Source organism: Caloenas nicobarica, chromosome 2, assembly GCF_036013445.1.
Source record: "Caloenas nicobarica isolate bCalNic1 chromosome 2, bCalNic1.hap1, whole genome shotgun sequence".
NCBI classification, from domain to species: domain Eukaryota; kingdom Metazoa; phylum Chordata; class Aves; order Columbiformes; family Columbidae; genus Caloenas; species Caloenas nicobarica.
The window spans coordinates 125,747,310-125,773,130 of NC_088246.1; the positions used below are offsets into that span (position 1 = coordinate 125,747,310).

The window sequence follows — 25,821 nt, forward strand, 5'->3', positions numbered from 1 at the left end:
ACTCCATGGATACCAAGCATCACCTTCCTCTCCAACCACATTTCTGCACTTCCTCTGTACCAGTGGCTCTTGAACCCCACAGGAAGCTTGTTAATCAACTAATCAAATAGACAGACCTCAACAACAAAAATTATAAAAATAAGTCTTCTGACATATTTAATTGCAGGATCATAGTAATGCCAGTGCTGATACAAGGTAAATGCAAATAAGCTAGATTAGATATAACATGAAATTGTGTTATCTAGGGACTCAAAAAACTGCTGCAAGTGACTAAAACTCACCAGGTTTACTAACAGTGTGAACACATGGTCAACTTTGCTCTCAGCTCTGGGGAATGACAGTGGGTATTGGCACAGCAGGAGGGGCAGAAACATATCAATTCAGCTGGACATACAACAGCTTGTGTGCAGCACTGGCCTGATCTGCAGAAGTACATAGTATTTATTCATATCCACTCTTTGAGCTTTTAGTACTGTGTTTGTGATGTGCTTCACAAGAAATGCCCGTGACAATGCTAATAAATGCCAAGTGTACCCAGTGCAGTATTCAAATAGCAGTGAGCATGTCAAGAGTTCACAAAATGAACTGAATGTACTAAATAGCATATTTCACAATAGAAAAAAAACCAACCAGCATTATTGGAAAATACATCTTGTTCATGTAAGATGTATTGTGTCTGTTATATTACACAGAACATATAAAGGTTTATTGTAACTACAAGTAACAGTGGGTTCATATACTCAAAACTGCTTGTGTGTCCAAGGCACTTTGTCCTAACACACCACTGCTTTTTCAAAACGGTATTTTTTCCTCTCCACTCTTGAAAACAGACACTTTGTGATGTCACTAAGAAACAAATGATGTTAAAATGTTAGAAAATATATGAGTTAGAACAGTATATGCCATAGAAAACTCCTAAATAAAATTCAACGCAAATCTCAAAAAGTCTCTTCAGCCTCTACCCCAGTTGCTGCTATTGTAAGGTTCTTGAATATCTCCATTTTCCAATGGGATTTTAGGGGCTTTGCCTTCATGTAACCTTTCCCAGAAGACATAACTTCACTTGCCTTCTGTTTCTCATAGAAGTCTGTTCTTCAAGCTTACTGCCACCTATGAAAGCATGTCCTGTCAACAGGTGTAAACTGAATTTCCAGGTTTCTGAGTCCTTGGTGCCTTTGAAGTAGCCAAATCATTCTTTTCACATTTATTTTGATCACTCACTTTCAGGAAGCTAAAATAGAAGGTCTAGCTCTGCATTTTGAGGAAAAAAAGCTTCACTAGGAACAGTCTACAAGCTAAGTGGGGAGAGGAGTATGAAACCATAGCAACTTCCACACAGTTACTTTTAAATCCCATTTTTCAACGAATCATCTGGTCGAAATCACCTGGGACAAACTTAAAATCTCTGGGATTTTGCAAACTCAGGTTTAGTAAGTCCTACCACACTTTGATTGAAAGTTTTTGAATAAAGCTGCATTAGGATAAAGAGCAATTTACCATCAGCATGTTTTTCTTTCTAGTATATAAGCATATACATTCAGCTTATTATCCACAAGTCAAAATATTTAAATAAAAAAAAGTTAAGAACAAAGGTAATACCCAGATTTTTTGGAAAAAAATCCTCTTCAACTGAACTTATTTCTGAAATTCTTCATTCTTGGCCTCTTTGTCTCCACCTATTCTTTTGACAAATTCCTGACATTTTTTATACTCTTTCCAAATTCACCTGTTGGCAGCACCAGTGATTACCAGACTTTCAAGTTTCTGTTAAATGCAGGAACCCTTCTTACATTCAAGATAAGCCATGTTTTTACATCAATACATTGTCTCTGTTATTCACAGTAACTACATCATACTTGCATAAGCCAAAATACATAAACCAAGAGAGTTCTCTTTCAAACTTTTCAGAATAACCATCCCCTAGAAACTGTTTTATCTTTATACTCAATGCTTTATACATCAATTCATCTTCCCAAAATCTAAAGCCATGGGCTACTGAGAAAGATTTGAGGTACAATTCCCCTGGCATTGTCTTCCCTCCTGCTGAATCCAATGACTTCATGAAAAAAAAAAAACAACGCACAAGGTACATTAAAAAAACTCAAGGTAAATTCTTCAGATAGGCTAACTAGGTACCATGGGAAACTGTATGTTTCTTTGTTTTAAAAAACATTTACTGGCAGTATCCACTTTACCATTTGCTATTAGTCTTCCTATCTCTTCCACATGTCTACTCACTATCCAGTTTTACAGAGACAGCATTACTGTAGAACTCCTTGGTGGACACCAGCAACCTCCTACACTGTCATCTGACACTCACTTTCTGATCTCAGCATTGCTGTCTTGAAAAAGGTTTGTACTGCTGGCAGCTCTTACAGCATTTTCCCCCTAACATTGTACATCACATAAGCCACATGTGTTTTCCACATTTTATCTTTCGCTCCATGCTCTCCAGAGAGCCTTCCAGGTGGTTCTGCAGTCTCTTCCAAGCATTTCTGTGCTTGTTGCTACCCTCCTACTTGCAAGTGCATCTACGCTAACTGCATTTTCCTATATTTTCAGGCTGCAATGAGTCACTTCTGCCAGACATCAAATGTCCACAAACACAATCTTCACTCTCTGATCTCCTCAAGTATCCGTTACAATTGGGATAAACTTATGGCCTGTCCAAAGATTCTGTCACGAAAACTGCACCTTTCAAAATTCCACTTTTCTTGGCCATAGAGTAGCCCTCAAACCATATGGTGTCATTGTCCGCTTCTTTGCCAAGAAGAACATCATAAGCTAACTTAGAAACGTTGCTGGTCTTTTTCCTAGAGTCCAACTGCTTGCAGACACAGATCATGTCCGTTTCACTCTTTTTCATGATTTCATGCATTACAACTCCCTGGAGCTTTTCGCATTTCTTTTTCTCTTGCTGCTCTCTTTCAGTTGCTCACGACGATAGTCCCTCTTCACCTTAGTTTCTATGAGTAAGTTTTCAAATTCTAGTTATAATACACTAAGCAGGATCAAAATTTTCAAACTTACATCTCAACCTCTGGTTGTGTTTGGCTAACAAATCTAAACCAATTCAAGTTACTGCTGATTATGAACCTTGGAGACTACGAAGCATGATCTCTGGAATTTCTCAACTCGTATCAGTCCTGACAGCATATGTATTTAAATTTCATTTGTCTGTGTTAATGACCCAGAGGGTTGTCAAAAAAATGAAAAGCCAAGTTTCATCAGATGTTACTACAGTCAGAGCTTTTTATCTTTACAGAACAGACTTCTTCCATGTAAGTAAGTGGAGCCACTGATAGTTATGGTAAAAACAGGGTCTCTCCTGAGAGCCATCACTGGACAGGATGATACTTCAGGCCTGCCAGGAGGTTTAACAAGTATTTACAGCTAGCAATGGAACATATAAGTCTGTTGTGTGTTCCATCAGCAGGTAAACACAGTGTTATAAAGGCCTGAGAAACCAGGAAATCAATTGCAGTAGCTATACAATTTAAGCAATGGTGATCTTCAACATCAAACTAAGCAGTTGGACTTAACATTGCCTTCCAAAGAGCTAAAGAAGGTATTCCAAAGACTCTTGTGATATCAAGATGACTGACATACAAAATGTGTATACTATCAGCTGCTGTGTGGTCCTACAACAGGAGTTTGTACACACACTTAGTATAGATCTAAAATAGTAATTTATTTATTTTGTGCATGACAGAAGAAAAAAAAAAACACGCACACAAAACCAAAAAAAAACACCCCACACCAACAAACAAACCCACACAGTTGGAAGTAAATGCATGATACCCTGTATAAGAAACTGACTGAATCTGTAACAGTTGAGAACTGTATTTTGATCTTCAGTCACTGAGCAGTTGTACTGCTCCCTGTGCTGTGTAATTAAGAGCACACACTGTAAGCCTGCGACCTACCACACCGCCCTGGAAGAACAGCCTGGGTCACAAAACCAATGTCAAGTCAAGGAAGACCAAGAAAGTCTGTTCCCAGCCTTGAGTCTGGCCCCAACCCTTGACCTCAGCAATTAGTCAGACAAAGTGGTCTTCCAGTGACAAGGGCTGGACAACTTCATTAATGCAACTGCCACCTCCATTCCCACCCTCCAAAGGAAACCTATTAAAAAAAATATCCTTTTTTCTCCCCAAAAGCAAATCACAAATATTAACTGGGAAATGTACAAAAATACTAGCATATCTCAAATGAAAAGGATTTTTTTTGGTCCTTTTAAATTATCAGCAAGAACTAATATCTGAAAAAAACAGTTCTGGTTCTAAGACAAACAGCCATGGTTTTTAATAAAAAAGCAAAGGGATCTTCTGCATGTGCCTGCTGCTCGCAAACACTTTATTCCTATAATGCAGTAACAATCAAATATCAGAAACTACTCTGTTTCAGGCAAACAGAAAAGAATCAAAGTTTGAGATATTTTTCTTAGCATCATCAGGTGGTTCATTTTAATCCATTTTCAAAATTTATAACCCAATTGTTACTTGAAACTTCCCAAGTTATTTAATCAGCATCTATTAAAAATCTACTTAGAGAAGGGTAATGTTATATGTTCTCTTGGAAAGCAACTGAAATATCTCTCGAAGCAAAAACCTTTGAAATCAAGCAATAAAACTCCCACCTTGAAGTGTATTACAGGATATTTTCACGCCGGCTTTCTAATAAAGACACATTTCACAGGTTTATGTTCACAAATTTTTGGTCACCATGCTATTTAATAGCTCGCAACATACTGATCAGGTTAGTAAGCCAGAGTCATGTCTTCAGGGATCATTTATCATTTTCTCTTGTATATTGAACTTGACATACTGGACTGCTTTTTTAAAAAGCAAAACAATATATTATTTTGAAAGTGACAAAGAGAGACAAATTAGACAAGACTTTCAAAGAAAGCTCAAACCCCATGACAGCACCTGCAAGGGGTGAGAGTTCAAAAGATGTTCAATGTCTTATATTATTTCTTCTTAACAGTCTGCTCTTTTATCCTCCAAGTCTTGCCAATAGCAAACAGGTTTTCAGAAAACTTCTCAGAAGATATTTTCTTAAAACATGTGATCACTTGAAAATTGGAACGTAAGGAAAAAAATAACATTTCAGTAGCTACATTGGCCCAACACAGCCTACCAACTTGTAATGCCTCAAAAACTACTTAAGAGTTGTGGAGACCACTCCCTTCTGACTGAAGCAGCTTGCACATTAGCAGACAGATCAGAACACAAGCTTCTGTTCAGCGCTGTGGAGTTTCCTCAGGACAGTTCTGGAGGAGTTTAGTAACCTGAATTAGTCCATGGAAGGCAAGAACTACCAGAGGTGGCACAATGTGAAGGGGTTGAAGGCAGAACAAGGTGGCCAAGAACGAGACCTTACCCCTCAGAGGGCAGCAAGCCTGAGCAGCAGCTCTGCTCTCAGAGACGCTGAGAACGCAGCAGTTTCACTTTCCAGGATGAAGTGAATTGGTAGCACCGCTGCCACCAGGGCAGAGCCTTGAGCTCTCGGATGGCTGGAAGGGCACTTATGATGTTACAGCTCAGGTTTAATGCAAACTGTGTATCTATAATCAACAGCAGAAGAAGCTGGGGGGGGTGGAGAAGAGCATGCTACGTAAGGGAACTCTGTTATAACAACTCACATATAGCTGGAAAAAAACAAGAGAACTTTAAAGAACACAAGGACTTTCCCAGGTCTGAAGGAGAAGGAAGATTGTTCTGCCACAGCTGTGTCAGTCCGTCTGGGGGTGTATGTTGGGGGACAGAGGAGAGGCTGTGGATAATCAGTATAATATGGTCATACCCATCTCCCAGATAACTTTCATGAAGGCCCTAAAAGCTTCTGTGTTGGAACGTCTTTAATTCCCAGCCAGTGCTGAAAGTATACAGAACCTCGTGGAGTAAAGAGTTAATCTCTTAATAATGTATGATGGAGCTGTTTGAGCTTAAAAGGTAATGACCTACACTTAAGGTGAGAGGTAAATTAAACCATGCTAATATAATTTTGCTTGAAGACTTATTTCAAATTCTTGTCTTTGCATCGTCCTAGAAAAAAATGTATTAAGAAAACCTGAAAAATTCATATGGAAGTGATATGGAAGGTATTTTCTTGTGAAGGGAACCAGTATTGGTTTGAGAAGCAGGTTCAGCAGGAAGAAAAAAAAAAAGAAAAAGGCAAGCACCTTGCCAGAAAAACACTTAATGTACAGCAGCAGAAAGAGAGGGTTACCACAGGTAAGGCAGGTAAGGCTGGTAAATGAACTAAGCAGTGAAGAACTAAGGTTCCTCTTTTCTAAACAAAAAGTTGAAAGCGTCTTGTTTATTTCTGCTTTTTCAAAAAGCTCCCCTATAATTGCCACTCAGGAAAGGGCTGAAGAACATGAGTCAAGAACCCACAGGAAAACTAAGCACGACACTAAGTAGCAGGAAAACACATGCAAAACTTCACCTTATAGGATGTCATCCCCTATACACAAGGTTTGGGAACCCAAATGGTACCCAAGCATTCCTAGCATTGTTCATAAGACGCAACAAAGAAGTGAATCACACTTCACAAATGACAGTCTGGGTTCTCTAAGTCCTGCCAAGATGCTATAAAATATACTCCAAATAAAGAGTGTTATATCAGGCTTAGTCTACTTCAGAATTTTCTTGTTACTTTGCTTGATGTGCATGCCCCTCTGTACTTCAGTCAGAAAAGATCTCATTTGAGATTCAAGAACATGGCAAGGGAAAAAAAAAAATCCAACAAACCTACAATTTATTTTATATACCAATATCACCCACCAACTTGAGCACTAAGCTTGTTCAAATCAGACACAGGCATTAATGTGCGGGAACCAGTGTCTTGGAAAAATCCCATTTATACCATCCAGAGAAGGTACTCCATTGATCTTGCTTTAAATTCTTAATCCTTGATTGAATTTTTATTATTTACATCACTTCATCAGAAAAGTACATGCTGGAAATTTACTGGAACACAAGGATTTCAAGTGGTTGATCCAACACACTACACAATCACTTGACATGACACTGAAAGTACAATCCTGTTAAGGGAAGGACATTGCCAGGTATGAAAAAGCAGGCGAGCCCAGTCCAGCAGCAGCCCATAGATATGTAAAACCAATGCTAAAATTAAACCTCCTACTAATGAGAGCAAAGTTTCTATAGACCAGCTGTAGGATTCATTTGCTGATGTTCGAATAAAAGCATTCATTATGTATATTTTGTCCCAATGGAGTAAGATAAGGCTACAGATTTAAAAAAAAAACCAAAACAAAACACCAAAACACCCAAGAGACCATCATGCAAAAGATCCACCTGCAGTACCTATGTACTGCCAGTAGGTTGCTTTGTGTGAGCAACGTTCCCAGCAGAAGAGATGAACCCCTCGAATAGGAATCCCAGCAGTGTGCAAGACTACAGACCAGCAGAACTACATTATAAAGAGAGTCTCTGTACCAAGTGTTTGACCTGGTTGTGCTTGGGCACAGCGCCAGCAGAACCAAGAACTCGATTTGTAAAGAAAGCAACAACCTGAGCCAAACACCACATTATTTAATTGGAAGTTTTGCAACTAAAATTGCTTTTTTAAAAGGATTCCTACTCATGAATACTGAATATTTTAAAGACTAAATTATGTAAGCATGCACACAAACACTAATTAAAAAGGGACATAATAACTCATCTTTCTTTACTCTGAACACTTGGGCAAAGTGAAATAAATGTCTACCAAATCAGATGAATTTGAAGGGAAAATTCCTGCCAGAATGAACCGTGCTCATTAGGGACATAGATTTGCTTCATCACATGTAAAATACAACCTGCTGCGTGTTGACAGTGCGCACACACAGGACATTTCAGTATTTTCTTGTTTTCTTCTAGAAAACGGCATATAGTCAGAAAAGTAGGCTTATGTAACCAGACATTATAGCAGTCCAACTAATTAGTTAAGAGGAAATAATTTTTTTCAGATCACTTAAAACCAAACTGATCTTCCTTCCCTTCAAAGCAACTGCATAAGAAGATTATCTTTTTACCCACTAAGTTTCACACTACTCTCAGAACTTTCATAGCTTACAGTTTTGTAGAAAGCAATGTACAAATAACAACAACAAAAACCCCAAACAAGCAAATAATAAAAACAAACCACACACAAAATGCAGTTGCCACAAAGTTTCAGAGCGTCCTGGTCATCTCACTAGGAAACATCTACACCAAAATTATGTAAATCAAGAGAAGCTTTGAAGCAGGAGTTGGTGTCTGACCCAGCAAGAAGGCAAAAAGAAAAGTTCTCAGAGGCTATCCCTTCCATTAAATGATATCAAGAGCTCAGGTTTTTTTGTTCGCTTTGCGGTTTTTTGTTTGTTTGTTTTTGTGGTGGTTGTTTGGGTTTTGGGGGTTTTTAAACTGTTTTACGGCAGGACTCTAAGGAAAAGAGGAAATAGATTTTGATATTTCTCATTTGATACTTCAGAACCCAAAACCTTTAAAATCACTTAAATGTTTTTAAGATTTTAGAAAAGTATAGGAAGAGTGGGAGGGAAAAAGACCTGATATAGGGTACAAAACATATAAACACTTGCTTTTCTTTTACACAAATATCAATTGTTAGGCAAAGGAAAGAAACACAGAAATGAGTTTGCAGATATTTAGATAGGACAAGCTACCAGTGCAAATGAGAACAAGACTCATCTTTCATGAAGTGCTCAAATTACAAACTCAAATAATAAAATCCTAAAATGCTTCCAAATATGAGCAAAGAAAAATATTTCTCATTAGAGACTTTCAATAACTGCAGTAATGCTGATCTGCAGACATTGGTATGTTTGGTGTGTTTTCAGGGCTTTTTAGAAGAGATTTTGATCCCACTTGGGTTCTTTGGGACAAGTCTGATGAGTTTTGGCCTTTTTTCGCAGCTTAAAAAAAAAAAGGAAAAAAAAGAGAGATGCTATTTACATTAAATTCTTAACAGAGCTAATATAGTCATTCTTCTAGCTTTTCCCATACTTAAGATGTTTTACTTCAAAATTAAAAATCCTTCTCTTTTCCTTCTACACAAGTTTTTCCATTCTCCCTCCAGCCCCTCACACATGACTGAAACCACAGCAGCCCCCAAAAGCAGCAAGGAGAAGATACGCAAGAAGACAAAAAGTGACCCAGAATATGCCTGTGGTTCGAAAACACTTCAAAAGCTGTAGCAGCTTTACAGGCTGAAGGGCTATGAATCAGAATTTATATGGACAAAGTGAGCCGAGTTCTTCGTCATGCGGTTTTCTCACCAACGAGACACAGCGCTGCGCAGACCTGCATCAGGGATTCGGCCAGGGCTGGCGCAGGACCAGTCCGCAGTCCGGACCCTCTGCTGCTGGCTCCCCAATTCCTGCAGCAGGAGGCAAATGCGGAGCCCTGTCCCTCCCAGAGAAAACACCTGTGTCCCTCCACTGTGTGACCCACGCTGACCTACTGCTCTCACCTCACACCGACTTCCTACACGGCAACATTAATATTGCAAAGGGTTTTGAAACTTTGTGACAAGCCAGATGCAGATAAGGCACATAAAAGCAAGCCAGACAGCGGCTAAAAATAAGAGAGTAAATTCACAACGTACTCAAGCACGTGTGATAAGCCCTTCTTTTATGTTCTGTTAGCCACAGGAACACAAAATAGACATTACAGTCAGAAAGCAGGAATGGGGTTATTGTATTTAACGCTTTAAAGAGCCAGCACAGTCTGTAATTTAAGAGATGACAATATGCTGATTATAATGTTCAGGGAAAAAAAATAATAAACTCCATCTACAGTGATGCAGAGCTTTGACTCCATGCCACTAACACAACTGAGAACAAATATATAAAAACCTCGAGATGCCATTTTCATGCAGTTTACACAAGGCGAGCGGCATTCATATGTTCCCAGGTCCGCTCTGCAGCCTCTTCAGCCTTAACTCTCAGGAATCACCAGCCATATGGTTAAAATAGTAACAACCACCAGGGTGAAGCCCAGCACAGTATCTGGCCTCTGGTCCCGCCGCTCCGCCGGGGCCGGGGCCGGCTCCCTCCCTGGAGGCGGCCCCACCGCCCGCGGCGCCCCGGCGGGCCCTCCGGCCGCCCCGGCAGAGAGGGCAGACCGGCGCTCAGGGAACCCGGGTCCCCCTCCCCGGTGAGGGAGCGGGCGAGGCCGGCGCTGCCCCGCGGGAGGTGCCCCCACCCGCCGCCCCTGCCGCGGGGGCCGAGGCCGAACAGGGGGAGGCCGGGCCCGGGCCGCTCACCTCTCCTTGGAGTACAGCTCCCGCTCCAGCCGCCGCTTGCGGATGAAAGCCATGGAGCCGCCCGGCCTCGGTGCCGTCGCCGCCACAGCACGCCACGCCACGCCAGGCCAGGCCAGGCCAGGCCAGGCCAGGCCAGGCCGCGCCGCGCCTCAGGGAGGCGGAGAGAGCGGGCCGGCCCGCGGCCGCAGGCAGCCGGTCTGGCAGGTCCGGCCGGGGGCGCCCGCCCTGTTTATAGCGCCGGGGAGGCGGGGGAAGGTGGCACAAGCAGCCGAGGAAAGGGAGCCGGACGGCACCAAGAACTCTGCGTCTTTTCCCGGCCTGCGGCCCTTTAGGGCCTCCGGGGCGGCGAGGCCTGGGCTGGGGCAGCCGGGCTGCCTTGGGGGGGCCGCACCACGGGAACGCGGCCGCCCACACACACACCCTCCCTCCCTCCATCCCTTTCCTTAAAGCTTCTGCAGTTCTGGTTTTATTGTTGCTGGCACGGAGGTGCCACCCCTGTCCCCAGCCCACGGCAGCAGGGGCCGGGTGTGGAAACGCGGCCCCTGGGGGCCCGGGGTGACGGGGGGCCCGGCCCGTGGGCCGCGTCCCGGGGCGGACAGCGATGGTGATGCCCGCCCGAAAACCATCTTCGTGTATGTGCAGAGGGAAGCACGGGTATCGTTATGTCGTGAAAGAGCCTTATTTACCTGCCTTTAAATTAAAATTGTAAATATAATGTTGCAGTGAGATTGCTTCTAGCCGTAATACGTGTGACAGATGCTGCCCGGGCAGGAGGTGAAGTTCTGCCAGGTGTTCAAAACCTAAAAATACTTACATGGAAGGGGGAGGTAAATAAAATCCCTTAGTTCATATAAAACACTTTAGTTCATATAACTGCCATTGTATCTGAACAATTTATAGTGTGTTTACTGACGCGATCTCTTGCAAGGTAGAAAAATACTACTATTTGCATTTTTATAAGTAAAAAAATCGTTTCACAGAGGGGATGTATTTTTTCACATAGGAATAAAAAGAATTACAGGCTTGCAGGCCTCAAGAGGTTGTCTAATCTAATCTCTGCACTGAGACTGAATCAGGTATGTGGTGATCAGTGTTACTCAAACGTTTTCAATTTGTGGACCCATAAACATGAATACGAGAAGTGTATATACTGAGAAGAGGTTTGCTTTTGGTAATTGTCTTTCAGGGACCACTTAGGAGTAGTTCACAGAATTTAAAGAGGCAACAGATCACCATTTGAAAACCAGTGGTATCATCTGCAAAAACTTTTGTCTAATCCATTTGTAAAAGCACCTGTTTGAACAAAATCTGCAACACTTGCACGTAGCTTGTACAAATGTCTAACTGCATTTATGCATATGTATTTGTCAAATATCCAACCTGAATTTTCCTTGCCGCATTCTTTGTTGTCATACTCTCGTGGAAACGGACAATATTTGTTACATTGTTCACATATGTTTTAAGAAATTCGTATGTGTAAATATATATTTATTTATTTATACAATTGTTTATATGTGCAGATATGTATATCATCTTCTCATAGACTAAACAATTTTGTTCACTTTCCTCACAGAATGCACTTATGAATGGTTTATTCTTAAAGCTTTACTCTGACTTCTTTCCAGTATGACTTTTGTCTTAAGGTATTAAGCCGCTTATAGTAGTCCAGTTGAGGCATCAACACAGTAATTATGTTGCATGTATTACACATGACAGAAACATCTATCAATACATCCCAGAAATAACTTGCTTTTCTTCTTGTGATGGAAGCTTCCACTTAGAACCTTTTCTATACATATTGCCACCTAGGTCTCCCCATTTTATGTTGTACATTTAAGTTCTTCTCAGGTATAATGCTTGTCTTAGCCTTGATGATTTCATGCTGCTAACTTTAGATGCTTATCAAGTTCTGAAACTAGTTTTGAAATCTGTTTCTGTCTTCTGGCTCCCAGATTGGTGAAAACGAGATTTTTTCATATGTCTATATTCTGTTGCGTCTTGCAGATCACTAATGGAAATATTGAATACAACTGAAATAATAACAGATCCTTATGGGATCTCACTGAAAATGCTCTCCAACTTTGATTTTTGCAGGCAGCATGCCAATTGGTTTCATTAAAACTGTATTTCCTTTGATTTTTGTTTTAATGAAACTGTCATGGGACAGTGTCTAAATTTTACTAAACTCAAGATCTATGATACTTACTGTCTTCTCTTTTTCTACTGAATGAGTGAAATTGTAAAAAAAAAGGCATTGGACTAGTCTGAGAGCAACTGTTCCTGACCAACTTATGCTAACCTCTTCATCATAGAATTTCTCCTAGAATATCCATTGGGATCAAAATCAATCTGGATAGCTTTCGACCTACTTTCTTTCTCCTTTTCTAGTCTCCTTGAACCTATATAGTATTTTAGGAACTCAGAGATTTTTTTTGCTCTATTATTAAGTAAAATTCTTCAGGCCCTATTAACTTGAATATATACAATTTAAATAGATTTAACTCAATCCTTCTCTAAATTCTATGGTAAGATAAATTTAACTAAGCATCTGGGCACTTCTAATGTATTTCCAGAAAATTTTCTTGTTGCCCTTTATACCGCTTTTTACCTGTCACTCATTTTGTACTGTAGGCTTTGTAATTTCATTCTTTTATTCATATTCTTTTATGTTACTCTTCAGTTGTGCCCGCTTATTGTGTCTTTTTTTTTCCCAAGTCCTTGAAGAGCTCTTAATGTGATGTTAACACAGTCTACTTAAGCTTCCCCTGCTTCCTTTTGTTCGCATCAAGATAGCTTGCTATTGTATGTTTAATTAAAAATGAGTCTATTGTTCTCTGCAGAAAATCTAGGTTAGCTTTAAATGACTGAGCTGAGGCCTAGACCATACAGAAAGGAGGTTAATTAACTCATATAGAATGGCATGCTGTTATGATGAGCATGCTTTTAGTACCAAGACTGGCTTGATTAAAGCTAGTTTAACTATTTCTACATAACAATGCAGTCCATAGTTGGCAGGGTGATCGTGCTTTTTCTTCCTCTTAGAGCAGGGAAGCCTATTTTGGTAAAACGTGTCATCATCACTTTCGCCCACTTTACTTTCTGCCTTTAAAATCAAAATGATCTCCTCCCTACTTGTCATGCAGTTCCAGTTGCTAATGTGTCTGATTACTTCCTCTGTCCCGTGAAGCAAAAGATCATCCCTAAAATATTACAAGAACTTGGTGGACCTTTTTTGTCCTGCCATATTGTTTTTCTAATTAGTATCCAGGCAATTGAAATCCACTGTTACCTCATGGGCAAGCTTTTCAAATACCTTTATTGGTTGCTCAGAATAAGTCAGAAAAAACATCAACTTCCTCCTTTTGAATGCAGCTATAATCTATTATGAAAAATAGACCCCAATCATGACATACTTTTACTTCCTCCTTTTCATTTTCACCAAGAACAGTGACTTTTGTCTCTTCCTGGATTCAATACAAAATGAATCATCCTCCCCTGATTTCCTGTGCCCGTTTTCCTTAGCATTATTATGTACAAATATTACTGAAGTGTGCCACCGCATCTCTGGGATGCTACTGAAACAATGGTTTTTTCCATAGGTTCACTAGATCCCTGGCATTTGACTTCAAATATCCCAAGATTTTTTCATTATTTTCTTTTCTCTCTTAATGTCTACTTCTTGACTCTGTCTTCCTCTCTAAGATTCCTTATTTCTAGCTCTTTGTAACGGATCTCTTTCAAAGCCCCCTTCTATATTTTTAAAAGGTCACCTCCCCATGTGTGTGAGTCACTGTCCTCAAATGCTTTTTCATGACCTTGTTGTATGGACATCATTTCTTCGCAATAATATTATGGAACAATACCCCATGGTCATAAGGCCAAATCATTCACAAACCTTTGCTGTTAACCTGAGTATTTGCCACAGAGTGGCCAAAACCCAGTCCTCCCCATAGAGGTATTGGTCTTTCTTCTGTCAAAGTGCTGTTATAATCCTGTCAGTCTGGCTAGTTTCCGTTCTTGATTTCTGCCAGAATCCCGCTAATGATGTCTTCATTTTCGCTTGTATTTTCTGGGTAAGCACCCCTGCTTATTTTCCTTTTCCTGGTGAAACTGATGGAGAGCAAATAATTGGAAGAATTAGAGTGACAAGACCTAGACCTATTACATTTTCACACCGCTAGTGCCATCTTAAATAAATAAAGGGTTAAGTTCAGGCAACGCCCACATGTCAGCACAACCTTAAAGGTGTACATAGATTTTTCTTTTGGGAACAAAGGAGTACATATGAATGTATATTACCCACTATATACATTAATGTCATTGTGAATACAGGATTCATGTCTCAGGTGTAGTACTATACTTACTGTACCAACAGTTTTATTAGGGAAGGTTTTTACAGCAGTGGATTTCTGGCAGGTATTCTTCAGAGTATTTATCTGGTAAAGCTTTGTCTGTCAGGTACCTGAAAAGCTTCATGAAATACAATGCTCAAGTGTTCCATGTCAGTCCGTTCTATTGAGAATTTTCAGACGTGTTCAGAATAGGCTTAACCTCAACTGTTGAAGCCAGTGGTGAAGTTCCCACTGAATTGTTGGGGGCATAAAAGACTCCTGAGTGTATTTCAAGGATTCATCAAATAACATATTTATTCTGCAAGATATGTCAATGGCCAACCCATGACACATTAGCCAAAAGCAGAGCTGGTAAAGAGTACTTTAGCTTATTGTTACCAGAGCTAGTCAGAAAACAGAAGCACTTTTTTCATGGAAAATAACAGCCACCTCTCACTGTTTTTCAGTGACATTTAAACTATTTAAAATAAATCTGCAGTTTTGTAAAGTTAGCGTTTTTCTAAAGATAAAGATGAATAGTTTTGCTTTCAGCAAAAGTTTAGGGCAGGCTAAATTCTGCAAAAGAGATGCTAGCTCTGAGTTCTTTGTGGCACATGCTATCTTTTAATTGTGTATGTACTCACAGCCTAGAATAATAGATCCTTAACTGGTACATCTTGCTTCTACCATAGTAACGATAATAGAATCTAAAACATCAGCGACAAGAATAATTAGATGTGCCGTGGCTTACTTATTGCCCTGATCTGATTGATGGCTTGGAGGTACATGGAGAAACTCCACTAATTTAAAAATAATCTCTGTGTAAAGTTTACCCTAATCAGACCATTGCAAGCTCCATTGTGAACACATTTATACTAGCTTGTAATCAGCTTATTCTTACTAAAGTCTAAGTTTTTTTGAGCTAGTTGTAAATCAATTTATATGTGTACACAAATACGTTTGTGTTGAACTGATCTAAAATCAATTTTAATTAAACTATTTTTTGTGAATAAACAAATGCATAATTTACCATTTTACCTGAAGTAAAACAATCCTAGAGGCGGATTTGCAATGTCAGCATTTAAAGGTCTTCACTAAGTAAAACTGTGAAGGCAAGGAAGAGAGAATTTTGTAAAATTATTTTACACAGCAATTCAAATTAACGATTTTATGTAAAAGTAATGTTTCTAGTGAAATGTCTCTGATCTACGCCCATGATTAAATGGAATACTTGACTATAAATTAATTTGATTTTAGTACTCATTGAAGGATTATGTAGTTAATACACTTCCTTTAGGTCTCTCCAGTCCTTTGCTAACATTACTAACAGCTCCTTTCCATAGGTTAAGCCATGCAGAATTTGAGGGCTGGATTCTCAGCCTCTGATTTGGAATACACTGCTCAGAGAGATCTGGGAACTTCATTATAGGAGTGTCCTGAAGAGGACTTGTAAAATAGCGCAGAGTGTATGGTAATCCAGAAATAATCTGCTACGCTTTTATATATCCTCACTGCTGGGGAATACTAACTTAGTCTCTTTAAAAGCATGTGAGATTTAAAGATCAGAGACAACATTTTAGCAGAAAAGAGTGCATTTTCTTCATTAAATCAGGTTTAGAACTCATACTAACTATACTGGGAAAAACAGTTGATTATGTTCGTCAGGTAAGATCCCTCCTCACACCTTTGGTGTCCCAGCTACTTTATGAAGCTGATGACTTGGTTCCCCTCCAACACCCATATATACTTCATGTCATTAGATCCATAAGAGTCACTCTGCTCTGCTGTATGGGTACTAAATATGGTACCACAAACGTTAATTTGAAAAGTGAATGAGCAGTTGAATTATTTCTCTGTATAGCCAGTGTTTTAAGTAAACCCTTTTAGTGAACTTGTTACACGTAGTCCAGCTGTATTTCATATAACAAGAATGACAATAAATTTGGATAGTGATGGTGAGAAGAAACCCAAAAAGTCTGAAGGAGGAAGAGAGCATCTATTGAGGACAGATACATGATGCAAAAGTAGCATACAAATACAGCCTTACAGGTTAAACCCAGATTTCCATTTTATCCACAACCAAATATATCACTTAAATTGAAATTTTTAAAAGTAACTTGTAATGTTGGCTTTTCCCTACTTGTGTATAGGCAAAGGTGAGTTGTTGGCAGAACATTAGTTTGCAGATTCAGACATTGTTTTATTTCTTTCCTTGTGAGCAAGTGCATATGACTATATGTTTAAGAATATATATGTATAAAACTCTACGGCAAACAGAAATTTAAATCCCATTCTGTAAGTGCTAAAATCACAAGTCTCCCTTTTTTGGTCAATAGGTTCAGTGTTCTGCTGGGAAGTACCTTCCCTGGCAGGAGGTGGTTTGCTTAGATGTGGGGGAGGGAAAAGAAAGCAAAAGAAGAACTGAGCTGCAGGACTGAACTGTTTAATTTGCTTAGGTAGCTAAGAATATTTTAAATGCCCGGGGAGATACAAGATCAGCTCAGCCAAAGCCTGAATAAGCAAATCAGACTGCTTACCCTATATCAAAGAACACAAAAAATGTATAAAGGCCCTTCCTTTTTCATTCCCATCTAGGAAACTTGACATATTTTATATGACGTATAGTACGGATGTCCTATGACTATATTTCTGAATGCAAGACCAGATTTTTTCTTAACTGGAAAATGCTGTCTCCTCTGTCACCAGTCAGTAGAGTTAGATTTTATTTCAGAGCAGCTAGAGAAGTGACAAATTAATACAAACAGCTCTTCTATTCAGAGCGATTGTTTAGAACAGAAATTCTTCAGGATATAATTGCACATGAGGCACTAAAGATGGATTTTTCACACTTAAATGTAGCCAAATATATAAGTTAAGCCTCTAGTATGAGAGTTTTCCATGTTTCTACTGTACATCATAGAGAAAGCTGGGTGATTCACCATTCTTATCTCAGACATCACATCTAAGGAGAATGAATTATTTCCTGTAGGATCTCTGTTCGCTGTGAAGAGGGTCCAGATGACTGTCTTAAATTAGATATTCAATTTTAAGGTAATCATAGCTGGCTAAAATGAACCACATGCCAGGAGGTGCTTTTCAAAGAAAAGTAATGGATTATTTTATGTTATTTGTTAACAGCAACTCCAAAATTGCCCCAAAGATTAAACTCACCCACTGCCATATCAGACACATACGGGAATAACTTCCAGCACACTTTAAGCATGTCAAAATCTCTGGCTGTGCTGATCTCATGAGTTATAATGACCAGGCATTCCTGGACAGCCTGTCCACCAGGCAGCATTGTGGAGGGAAAGTTTGCTCTTATAGCTGATTTGTAAGTTGTGTTTTTATTTGTGGTGGATACACAGCCAATGTCAGCTCTCAGGTTAGAAGGAAAGAGGAAAAGCAGACTTTTGCATTTTAAGAGTACTGTTTTCAATTCAGGAGCAGAGGTGAAATTCTAGGTTCTTGTGTGCTCTGAAAAATTTCCAAAACCAAGCCAGCACTTTTGCTCAGTACTTATGAGCATATGGTAATTTTTACAGTATCACATTTAGAGTTCCCACTTGGTATGATATGAAAGAGAAAAATTTGGTATTTGATATTGCTGCCTCATTATAATAGCCTGACTTCAATAGCCTTCTGTTCAAAGAACTGGAACAGAATAGAGTGTGAGAAACTACTTAGGACTTCATCACTCAGCAATATGCAGAAAATAAATTGAATAGCTCCTCATGCTATAAGCCTTCCAATATTTAAACATTTTTAAAAAATTGTAAAAGGAAAGACCATTAATGGAAGAAGCTGTTCAACTTCAAGATACCTGATCACTTCTTTCAAAAGGATATTGGAAAGATGGTTTAGACATTGCAGCAGTGTTTGCCTTGTCATTCTTGGGTGGTAAAGATTAAAGAGTTCGTATGCCGCAATGGCATACTTTAAGTAACTAAGAATTTTTCAAAGTCCAAAGCAAAAAGCACTGACTCTTCTTCTGAGGTTTTGAACCTGAAATACATGGCTTCAAAGGAGCCTGTATGCTCAGCATTTCTAATGGTCAGGCATTAAAGGATGCAGCACTTTGGCTGACAACTTAAGCAATGAGCTGTGGTGGTTTGGGAAGAAGAGAATAGGAGGAAAAAACAAGAGTATGGTTTAGCATCACTCCATGGATCACCATATCTGTGTCTAACAAGTGGGATGCATTCTTCTAGCCAGTTTTACCTATGAATTGGATATTTTTGACTTTGGCTGTTTTCCTTCCTCTGCCTGTAAGGATTTGTTACCTTTCTACATAAGTAAACAGTAGATTTGTTGGCATCTTTTGGTTGCATTTGTGTACTATATAGCAGGGTATTGTGGTCTGTGATGCTAAATAAATTACAACAATAGAGCTACATTTATGGTTGATGATGATGGCTACTGGACCATGAGGAAGTCAAGGAAATCAGCAAGACAACCAAAGATCTAAATTATGAGATCATAAGCAAAAGGAAATGTTATGATGAACAAGGTAAAGTCTACCTGTAAATTACTGACAGTATTTGGTTGACATTCAAGTTTTCCTCTACTCTGAACACCACTTCTCAGTCAATCACTAGAATATCTAAACCCTTCCAGAATTGGAAACCTTGCAATTAGGGGTGATGTTTAAGTAAATTTGTCTCTTCAAAAATGTTTTTCAATTTTTTGCCAGCAAATGCACATCTCTTTACAACTTTTACAGAGGTTTCTCTGGCTAGTCTTTGCTGCTAGCTGTGCTCTTGTCACTGTCGCATGCCCTTCGGATATGTGGCAGCTCTTTTCTCCACAACCTTTTTCTAGAGAGATGTAGAGACTTTATTAAGCAGCAAATAGTTTTTAAATTATGAATGTTTATAACTTTGTAGGAATGTGAGAAACAAAGCAAGAGGAAGTATAATGAAAAGACAGGAAGTTATCGCACCTTTAAATATGCATTTAAAACACAGATAAGTGTCTAAATAGATGAATACTACTTACACAGCTCCCAGTGCACCTAGAACACTCCCAGCCAGCACACGAAACCACTTTAAAAGCTAGAGGATATGTGCAGAACTTTCAGTTCTTGCTGGCTTTTCAAAAAATAGATCCAACTGTAAACCACAGGCTCTTGTGAAACGGCAACATCACAAAGGTTTGTTCTTCCGTATATTTCATCCTATGTTATAACCACAAGTGCTAACTGTCTACACACAATATAAGAATTAATTTGTAAAAGGATAGATGTGGTGAACTATCAATAAAAGATTTTTACAAGATCATCTATGACATTATTTCTGCTTTTGGGACTACCAGGCAACAAACATGATTTGCAGTGATACTCCGCTCTGGTCTTGACCACAGCAAGCCCTGGCAGACCAGTATTCTTGAAGCTTGCTTATGGCTCACCAAGGCATGACCTGGGATTTTTTAAATGCTTGTATTTAGTAACCTGTCCATAGATATTCAGCTCTGCCAAATTCTCCCTTCACTTTCAAGTGTGTTTTGCAGTCTTAGCATCACTTTTCTGCCAGATCGTATGGCTGATGTTTAACTGGCAGCTGATGCGCAGGTCTGTCCGCTGGTGGAAAATCAGTACGACAGACTCGAGAGAAAATGCGCCCTCTTCACCTCAGAGAGTGACGCTTCTGAGATTGGTTCCACACTAACAAATCAGAAACTTAATTTTTATTTAGCTACTACATCAATGAGTGTTTTGAAATTAATTCACATAAATTTTAGATAGATGAACTCTGGAAAAATAATTTGTAGAAATGTTTTCTTAGACGTTTACATTACCCATGCTTGTTTATGCAATGTTTGGTGATACAATAAGTGGACATACAAAAACCTAAACATTTTCCTTGATGTATCCATTTCAATCCATTTAGGATGCTTGTTTCTGACAGACCTAGCTTCTTCATTTCAGAAACCAAATTAGGGATTTATATACCCAGTTTATGATGTTCTTCACTAAAAACCCCTCTATCAGAGCTTCAGGATACCACCACACCATAAAAATTGTTATGAGTTTTCAGCTAGGCAAGACCTCCTACTGAATTCTACACAGCAGAGATTTCAGCCAGAGAGTTCGGTGAATTTCCTCAAACCTCCTAAACTGAGAAAACAGAGGAGGCCCTGATTTATCAATGTGTGCAAGAAATTTTGAAGATAAATTTGGGCTTCTTATTAGAAATGCCATAGAAGGAAACCATCAAAAGCCTGTGAAGATATTTCCCTGTACTTACATCAAAAGTATAAACAGGTCAGCTTTCCTTAGATTAAAAAAAAATCTGGAAAAAAAAAAAAGAAACAAAATAGAAGTGCTGTTTCACATTTTTGGTCACTTGATGGCACTAAACTAACACTGTATACATATTAATCACCAATAGCATAAGAATATTTCAGTGCCAGTGTATTTTTTTAAGCCTTGGCCTGATGAAAGTGCTTTGTTTTGTTGAGGGCAGATTTCAGACATAAAAGAGATTAAAAAATAAACAAACATAAAACCAAGAAACAGTTGTAAAATCTGGCTGACTGTATTCCATCTGTCTTGTTAAAGTTCATGACATACAACAAATACCACGACATAGTGAAATACATTGCATTTCTGAGCAAAACAAAAGTCAGTTTTACAACATAACAGGCCAAAGACCAAATCAAACCTTCCAGTGTAAAATCTGAGAGAAATACCTGCAAACTTTGGACAGTGGCATTTCCACCAAAATGTGTGGCCATCAAGTGGCCACCTACATGAGGCAGAGCACATGGACATCCTGGACTTTCACATCTCATTATCTGCAGGGAAACTGCCGATATTTCAGGGCTGAATGTTTGGTTCATTGTGTGAATGAAGACGTGAAGCAGGGAGAGCTTTGCTTGGATGGTCTCAGTCATAATAGGAAGCTTCTGGGGTCATAGATGGCTGAGGAAGGGGTTGTAGCCCACCATGTTTCCCCATAAAGGCACCTCACAGAATCACACAGAATGGTTAGGACCAGAAGGGACCTCTGGAGATCATCTACTCCAACCTCCTCATGGACTGTCCAGAAAAATGTCTGTATTATCTTTATGTATACTTAGAAATCTGAGAATTGAGAAATCCTCAGCTAAAAGGAGCCTTTTTTTGGAACTCCTCAGGATACAATTGAAGCAGTAAGGGAACATTTTGATTTGATTGTCAGAAGTTTTGAGCTTTCAAAACATTTTCCCCTGCTACAAAGGGAAGAAAAACAAAAGTTTTGAAAATTTTCACATATCAGTAATAAACATTGCTTTCATTGGATCAAAGAACATATTTTATTCTGATAATGTCTTTTCTTTGGATGTTTTTAACTTATTTTTCAACAGGAAGGTACTTAGATTTCAAAACCTCTAAAAATTTTGAAAGATTTTTTTTACAAGCTCCAAAGGCAACCTCTTATTTTGGAAACATAAAGCAGAATATTTCAGCAAGTTAGAAAGGTGGGGAGGGATTTTTTTTTTTTTTTCTTTTTTCAAATGCAGATTACATTCAAGCCTTTCTCACAAATCGGTTTTAATGAATCAGTAAACACAACAAGTTGTGGCACGAAATTCCCAGGCAGCTGTAGAAATGATGCTGCAGATCGCAGCCGTGCTCCCCGTCCCTCGCAGAGCTCCTGAAAGAGCCGATGTGACCAACTGAGCGGCGCTTCCACAGAGGGACTTTCATAGAGCTGAGCACAGGAAATCCCATGATGTCACAGGTGTGTGTCCTAGCTTAAGGGGAAGGAAATGTGGTCATGGTCTCTTAAGGCAATGCTTTTCTTTTGATAATTTTTAAAGTTAGAATTATTATTTTTTTTTTAAACGTGTTTCCATTCCCCTTTTATTACCTATTACATTTCCATCTACTTGCAGTATGAGAGGATTGGATGGTACTCATCCTGAGGGGATAAAACCTCCGTGACTTCACCACCACTTCTGGAGCTCCAGAGCATTTATCTGCGGGTTTTTTTCATGTCGTCATTGTCCAACTGCTGCAGAGAGAGTGTTGTGATGGGCTTCACTTTCTCATGTCCTCATACTTTCCTGTCTTCAGTGATTCTGCAAATATCCAGAAGTAAGATGCTTCCTGGGAGTTTTGTGGACTTTACAATGGCTTTTGGTAAACAGTATATTTGCAACTTATCAACCAGTAAATCCATTGTAAAAATTTGATTGAATTTGTAATCTCAATAGGAGTTGGCCAAAGCATTGCAGTGATCTCCACAGTATGCAAAGCCAGTTTCTGCCCTCTAAAGGTTTTTTAAAACATGGCAAAAATAATCAGTCGGTAAAGATTTTAATAAAAAATCAAGCATTTGTTGAAAGAGCTACTAGGAGGACTTTCAGGAAGATGGACACAGGAGTCTCAGTGGGTCTGCCTGGCTAAGGGGTGAGTTTGCTGCTGCATCACCCCTTTGTGTCTTCATGGAACTTCATGATCTTAGTCAAACAGATTTGCATTAGATTTCTATCTGAATAAAATGGCATAAAATGCAAAGGTGACTGTTACACAACCAGGAACACTCCTAGAGACTCTCAGGGAGACCTCTCGTGTCCACTCACTCCACTACTTATCCCTTTTAGCCCTGATCATCCATTAGCTACCTACCAGGGCAGACCCACAGCTCTGCTCTGTTCAGTTCTATCTTCTCTGTTACAATTATGTACAGTCAGATATGCTAAGATTTATCCATCTGACAGATGCTTAGCCCAACTCTTCATTGCAAACAATTTTAGTTATAGGCCTTCCTGGTTAGAGAATGTACTTGTCAGAGTTTCATAATAAAACTAAAAGATAAAATCTTGGTCTCAGTGGACAGCTTCGTATTGAATCTTGAGGGACAGCCCCAGCAAGGCTCAAGTTTGCAGCTTATCCATCCAGCAAACCTGGCCCCAGCAGTGGCTCCCACAAAATACACAGGACCTTGTATAATACTTTGTTGTACGTTAGATGCAAACATTAAACAAAATTAAATACTAGGTTTTAATTAATCATTAAATTCAAGGAAGTGGATGGCAAAGCATGGAAAGGGATCCATGGATGTCAACAGTTAGGGAATGGGCACATCCGGCAGTTTTTTGTGGCCTCAGGTTGCTTTTGAAAGACGTAGACATTGAGATCCATGGCAAAAATCAGGTTGCTGTCACTTTATAACTCTGAATAGTCTTGTGTCTGAGTGTAAAAGAGGAAACGAAAGAGTTGCATCCTCTTCTGCCTTGCAGAGACTGAAGAGACTCAATCTGTATGATTTTATTCATTATCTGTCAACATTTCCACCGACTTCAGTAGAAGTCTAAACTGGACAAATCCAGCTTTAATATCTTTTTGTGCCTACAATCTTCCCTCCAGAGAGCCTACTCATTTTTGCAAATTCACAGACTATATTTTTACTTATAATAAAAGAAAAAACATTTAGTTACAGACTTCGAACAAATTATTAGTGTGTGAGTCCTGAAGGCTGAATTCAATACAAAGAGAAAAAAAGTTGCGAAGCCAGATACTAAGCTAATGCAGCTTGACGTAGTTCCTTTAACATCAGTGGAGCTCTGCTGATTTACCCAAACTGAGAATCTGGCCAGCTAAAATTTAAAAATAAAACTACAATTACCTAATAAATTTGAACTTCGTACTTTGAAATGTAAGGCAGACACTTTATCCACAAGTCTGTGCAGTCTTTCATTAAAGTCCACTGGAATTTAGACATATTATTTTTGGCCACTGGGAAGTGCTCATATTGTTCCCTGAAAGAAACAGAAACATGTTGTGAATTCAAAGGAAAATTAAGAGAAAAGTTTTGAAAAAATAATTAAAATAAAGAAGGCTATGGAGTTCACACAAGGTGCATTCATTCATCCCAGATTAACAGCAGTGTGCATGAAGATTTGCTCAAGAGGTTGGACTTAATTTGACTCTTTTCCCTCATCAATTAAGTGTAGCAAAGACATTCTTTCCTCTCTTTGCTAACTGTTAATCTTCCTTTTAAACTCTTAATTCCAGTCCTGAATAATGTGTGAAATTTTGGAAAGGCTTAGTCTTTACCAAAGAGGTGTGATTACAGTTGTGTGTGTTGACGGCGCAGTGCCTCGATGATACTCATCCTGTCTGCCTTTGCATCTTGTCTGCCTGTTGAGGACCCCCCTCTGCTGCATCCCCTCTGTACTAGCAGCGTGGGGGGCTGTGGGCTCCCAGCAGGGACCGCAGCTGAGGGCAGACAGGCACAAAGGCTGAATATACCCCTGGAAATGTTATGCAGGTAAGATGAACAGGCCTGCCAGGCCAAGGATCATAGACTGGGCATGTCTATGATGCCACGCACAGCCCTGTAACTCAGAGCTGCAAAACGGATGGTTTTCCCGTTATCTGGGTTAAGCAGGACAAAATGGGAGTTTTGACTCTTCAGTCAGCCATGGAAAACAGGAATAATTAAAGTTAATGGTGCCAAGTGGAAAGCCAAACAGAGGATGTACATACCCAGATGAACCTACACACCCGAATCCTGCACTCTTCAACCACTGGAAGCCACGGAAGTATTTAACACCGCTCTACCCAGCTAAATAACAGCGGCCATGGAGGAAACTCATACTCTGATCATCTGTGCTGCTTAATTACTCAGTAGCCCACTGGCATGATTTTGTCCTCTACCAGCCACTGTGCTGTGCCACGACGGTCAGATTCAGATTTGTGGTCTGGAGACATTAAAGACCATTCCCAAAATAATGACAAGACTTGTCTTCCTCCACCCCTCTGAGTTCTCCAAAACTTTGCTAGTGGATTTTGTACCCTCAAGCATGTCAGCGTATCAATCCCAAGGCATGCAACCATAATTTTATTTTCATGCAGCAAAAGCACTATTTTGGTAAGCTGCAATGCGCTTTTGTATTACTGTGAGCATTTTGAGCACATGCACACACACATACAATGATATTTGTATTTTAGAGCCTCAGGGGTACCACACCAGGCCTGAAGGAGACCTGAAGGATAAGTGGTACCTAGTGTAGACAGGATCAGGCCAGGCCACCAGAGAATGGTCCTCAAATAAGTGTTATTTAGCAGAATAGCCATAGTCAGAGCGACTGCAATATCACATTCAGATAATGAATATTAGTGCTGCAGAGTAACTTATTTCTGTGAATTGACATACCACCTCACAGAACATAGCACGTTCAAGCATAGGAAAGGCCTTTATCCTATACATGCTTTAGGTGAGCA

General features: G+C 39.5%; 1 protein-coding gene across 1 annotated transcript in view; it reads right to left on the reverse strand.

Moving 5' to 3' along the window:
• NSMAF (neutral sphingomyelinase activation associated factor) overlaps positions 1–10,649 on the reverse strand; it is a 40,357-nt gene extending 29,708 nt beyond the window's left edge. The window contains exon 1 of the mRNA XM_065628066.1: positions 10,276–10,649. Within this exon, the coding sequence (XP_065484138.1) occupies positions 10,276–10,328 (53 nt within the window). The 5' untranslated portion in view covers positions 10,329–10,649. The remainder of the gene's footprint in view (positions 1–10,275) is intronic.
• Positions 10,650–25,821: the final 15,172 nt, after the last annotated feature.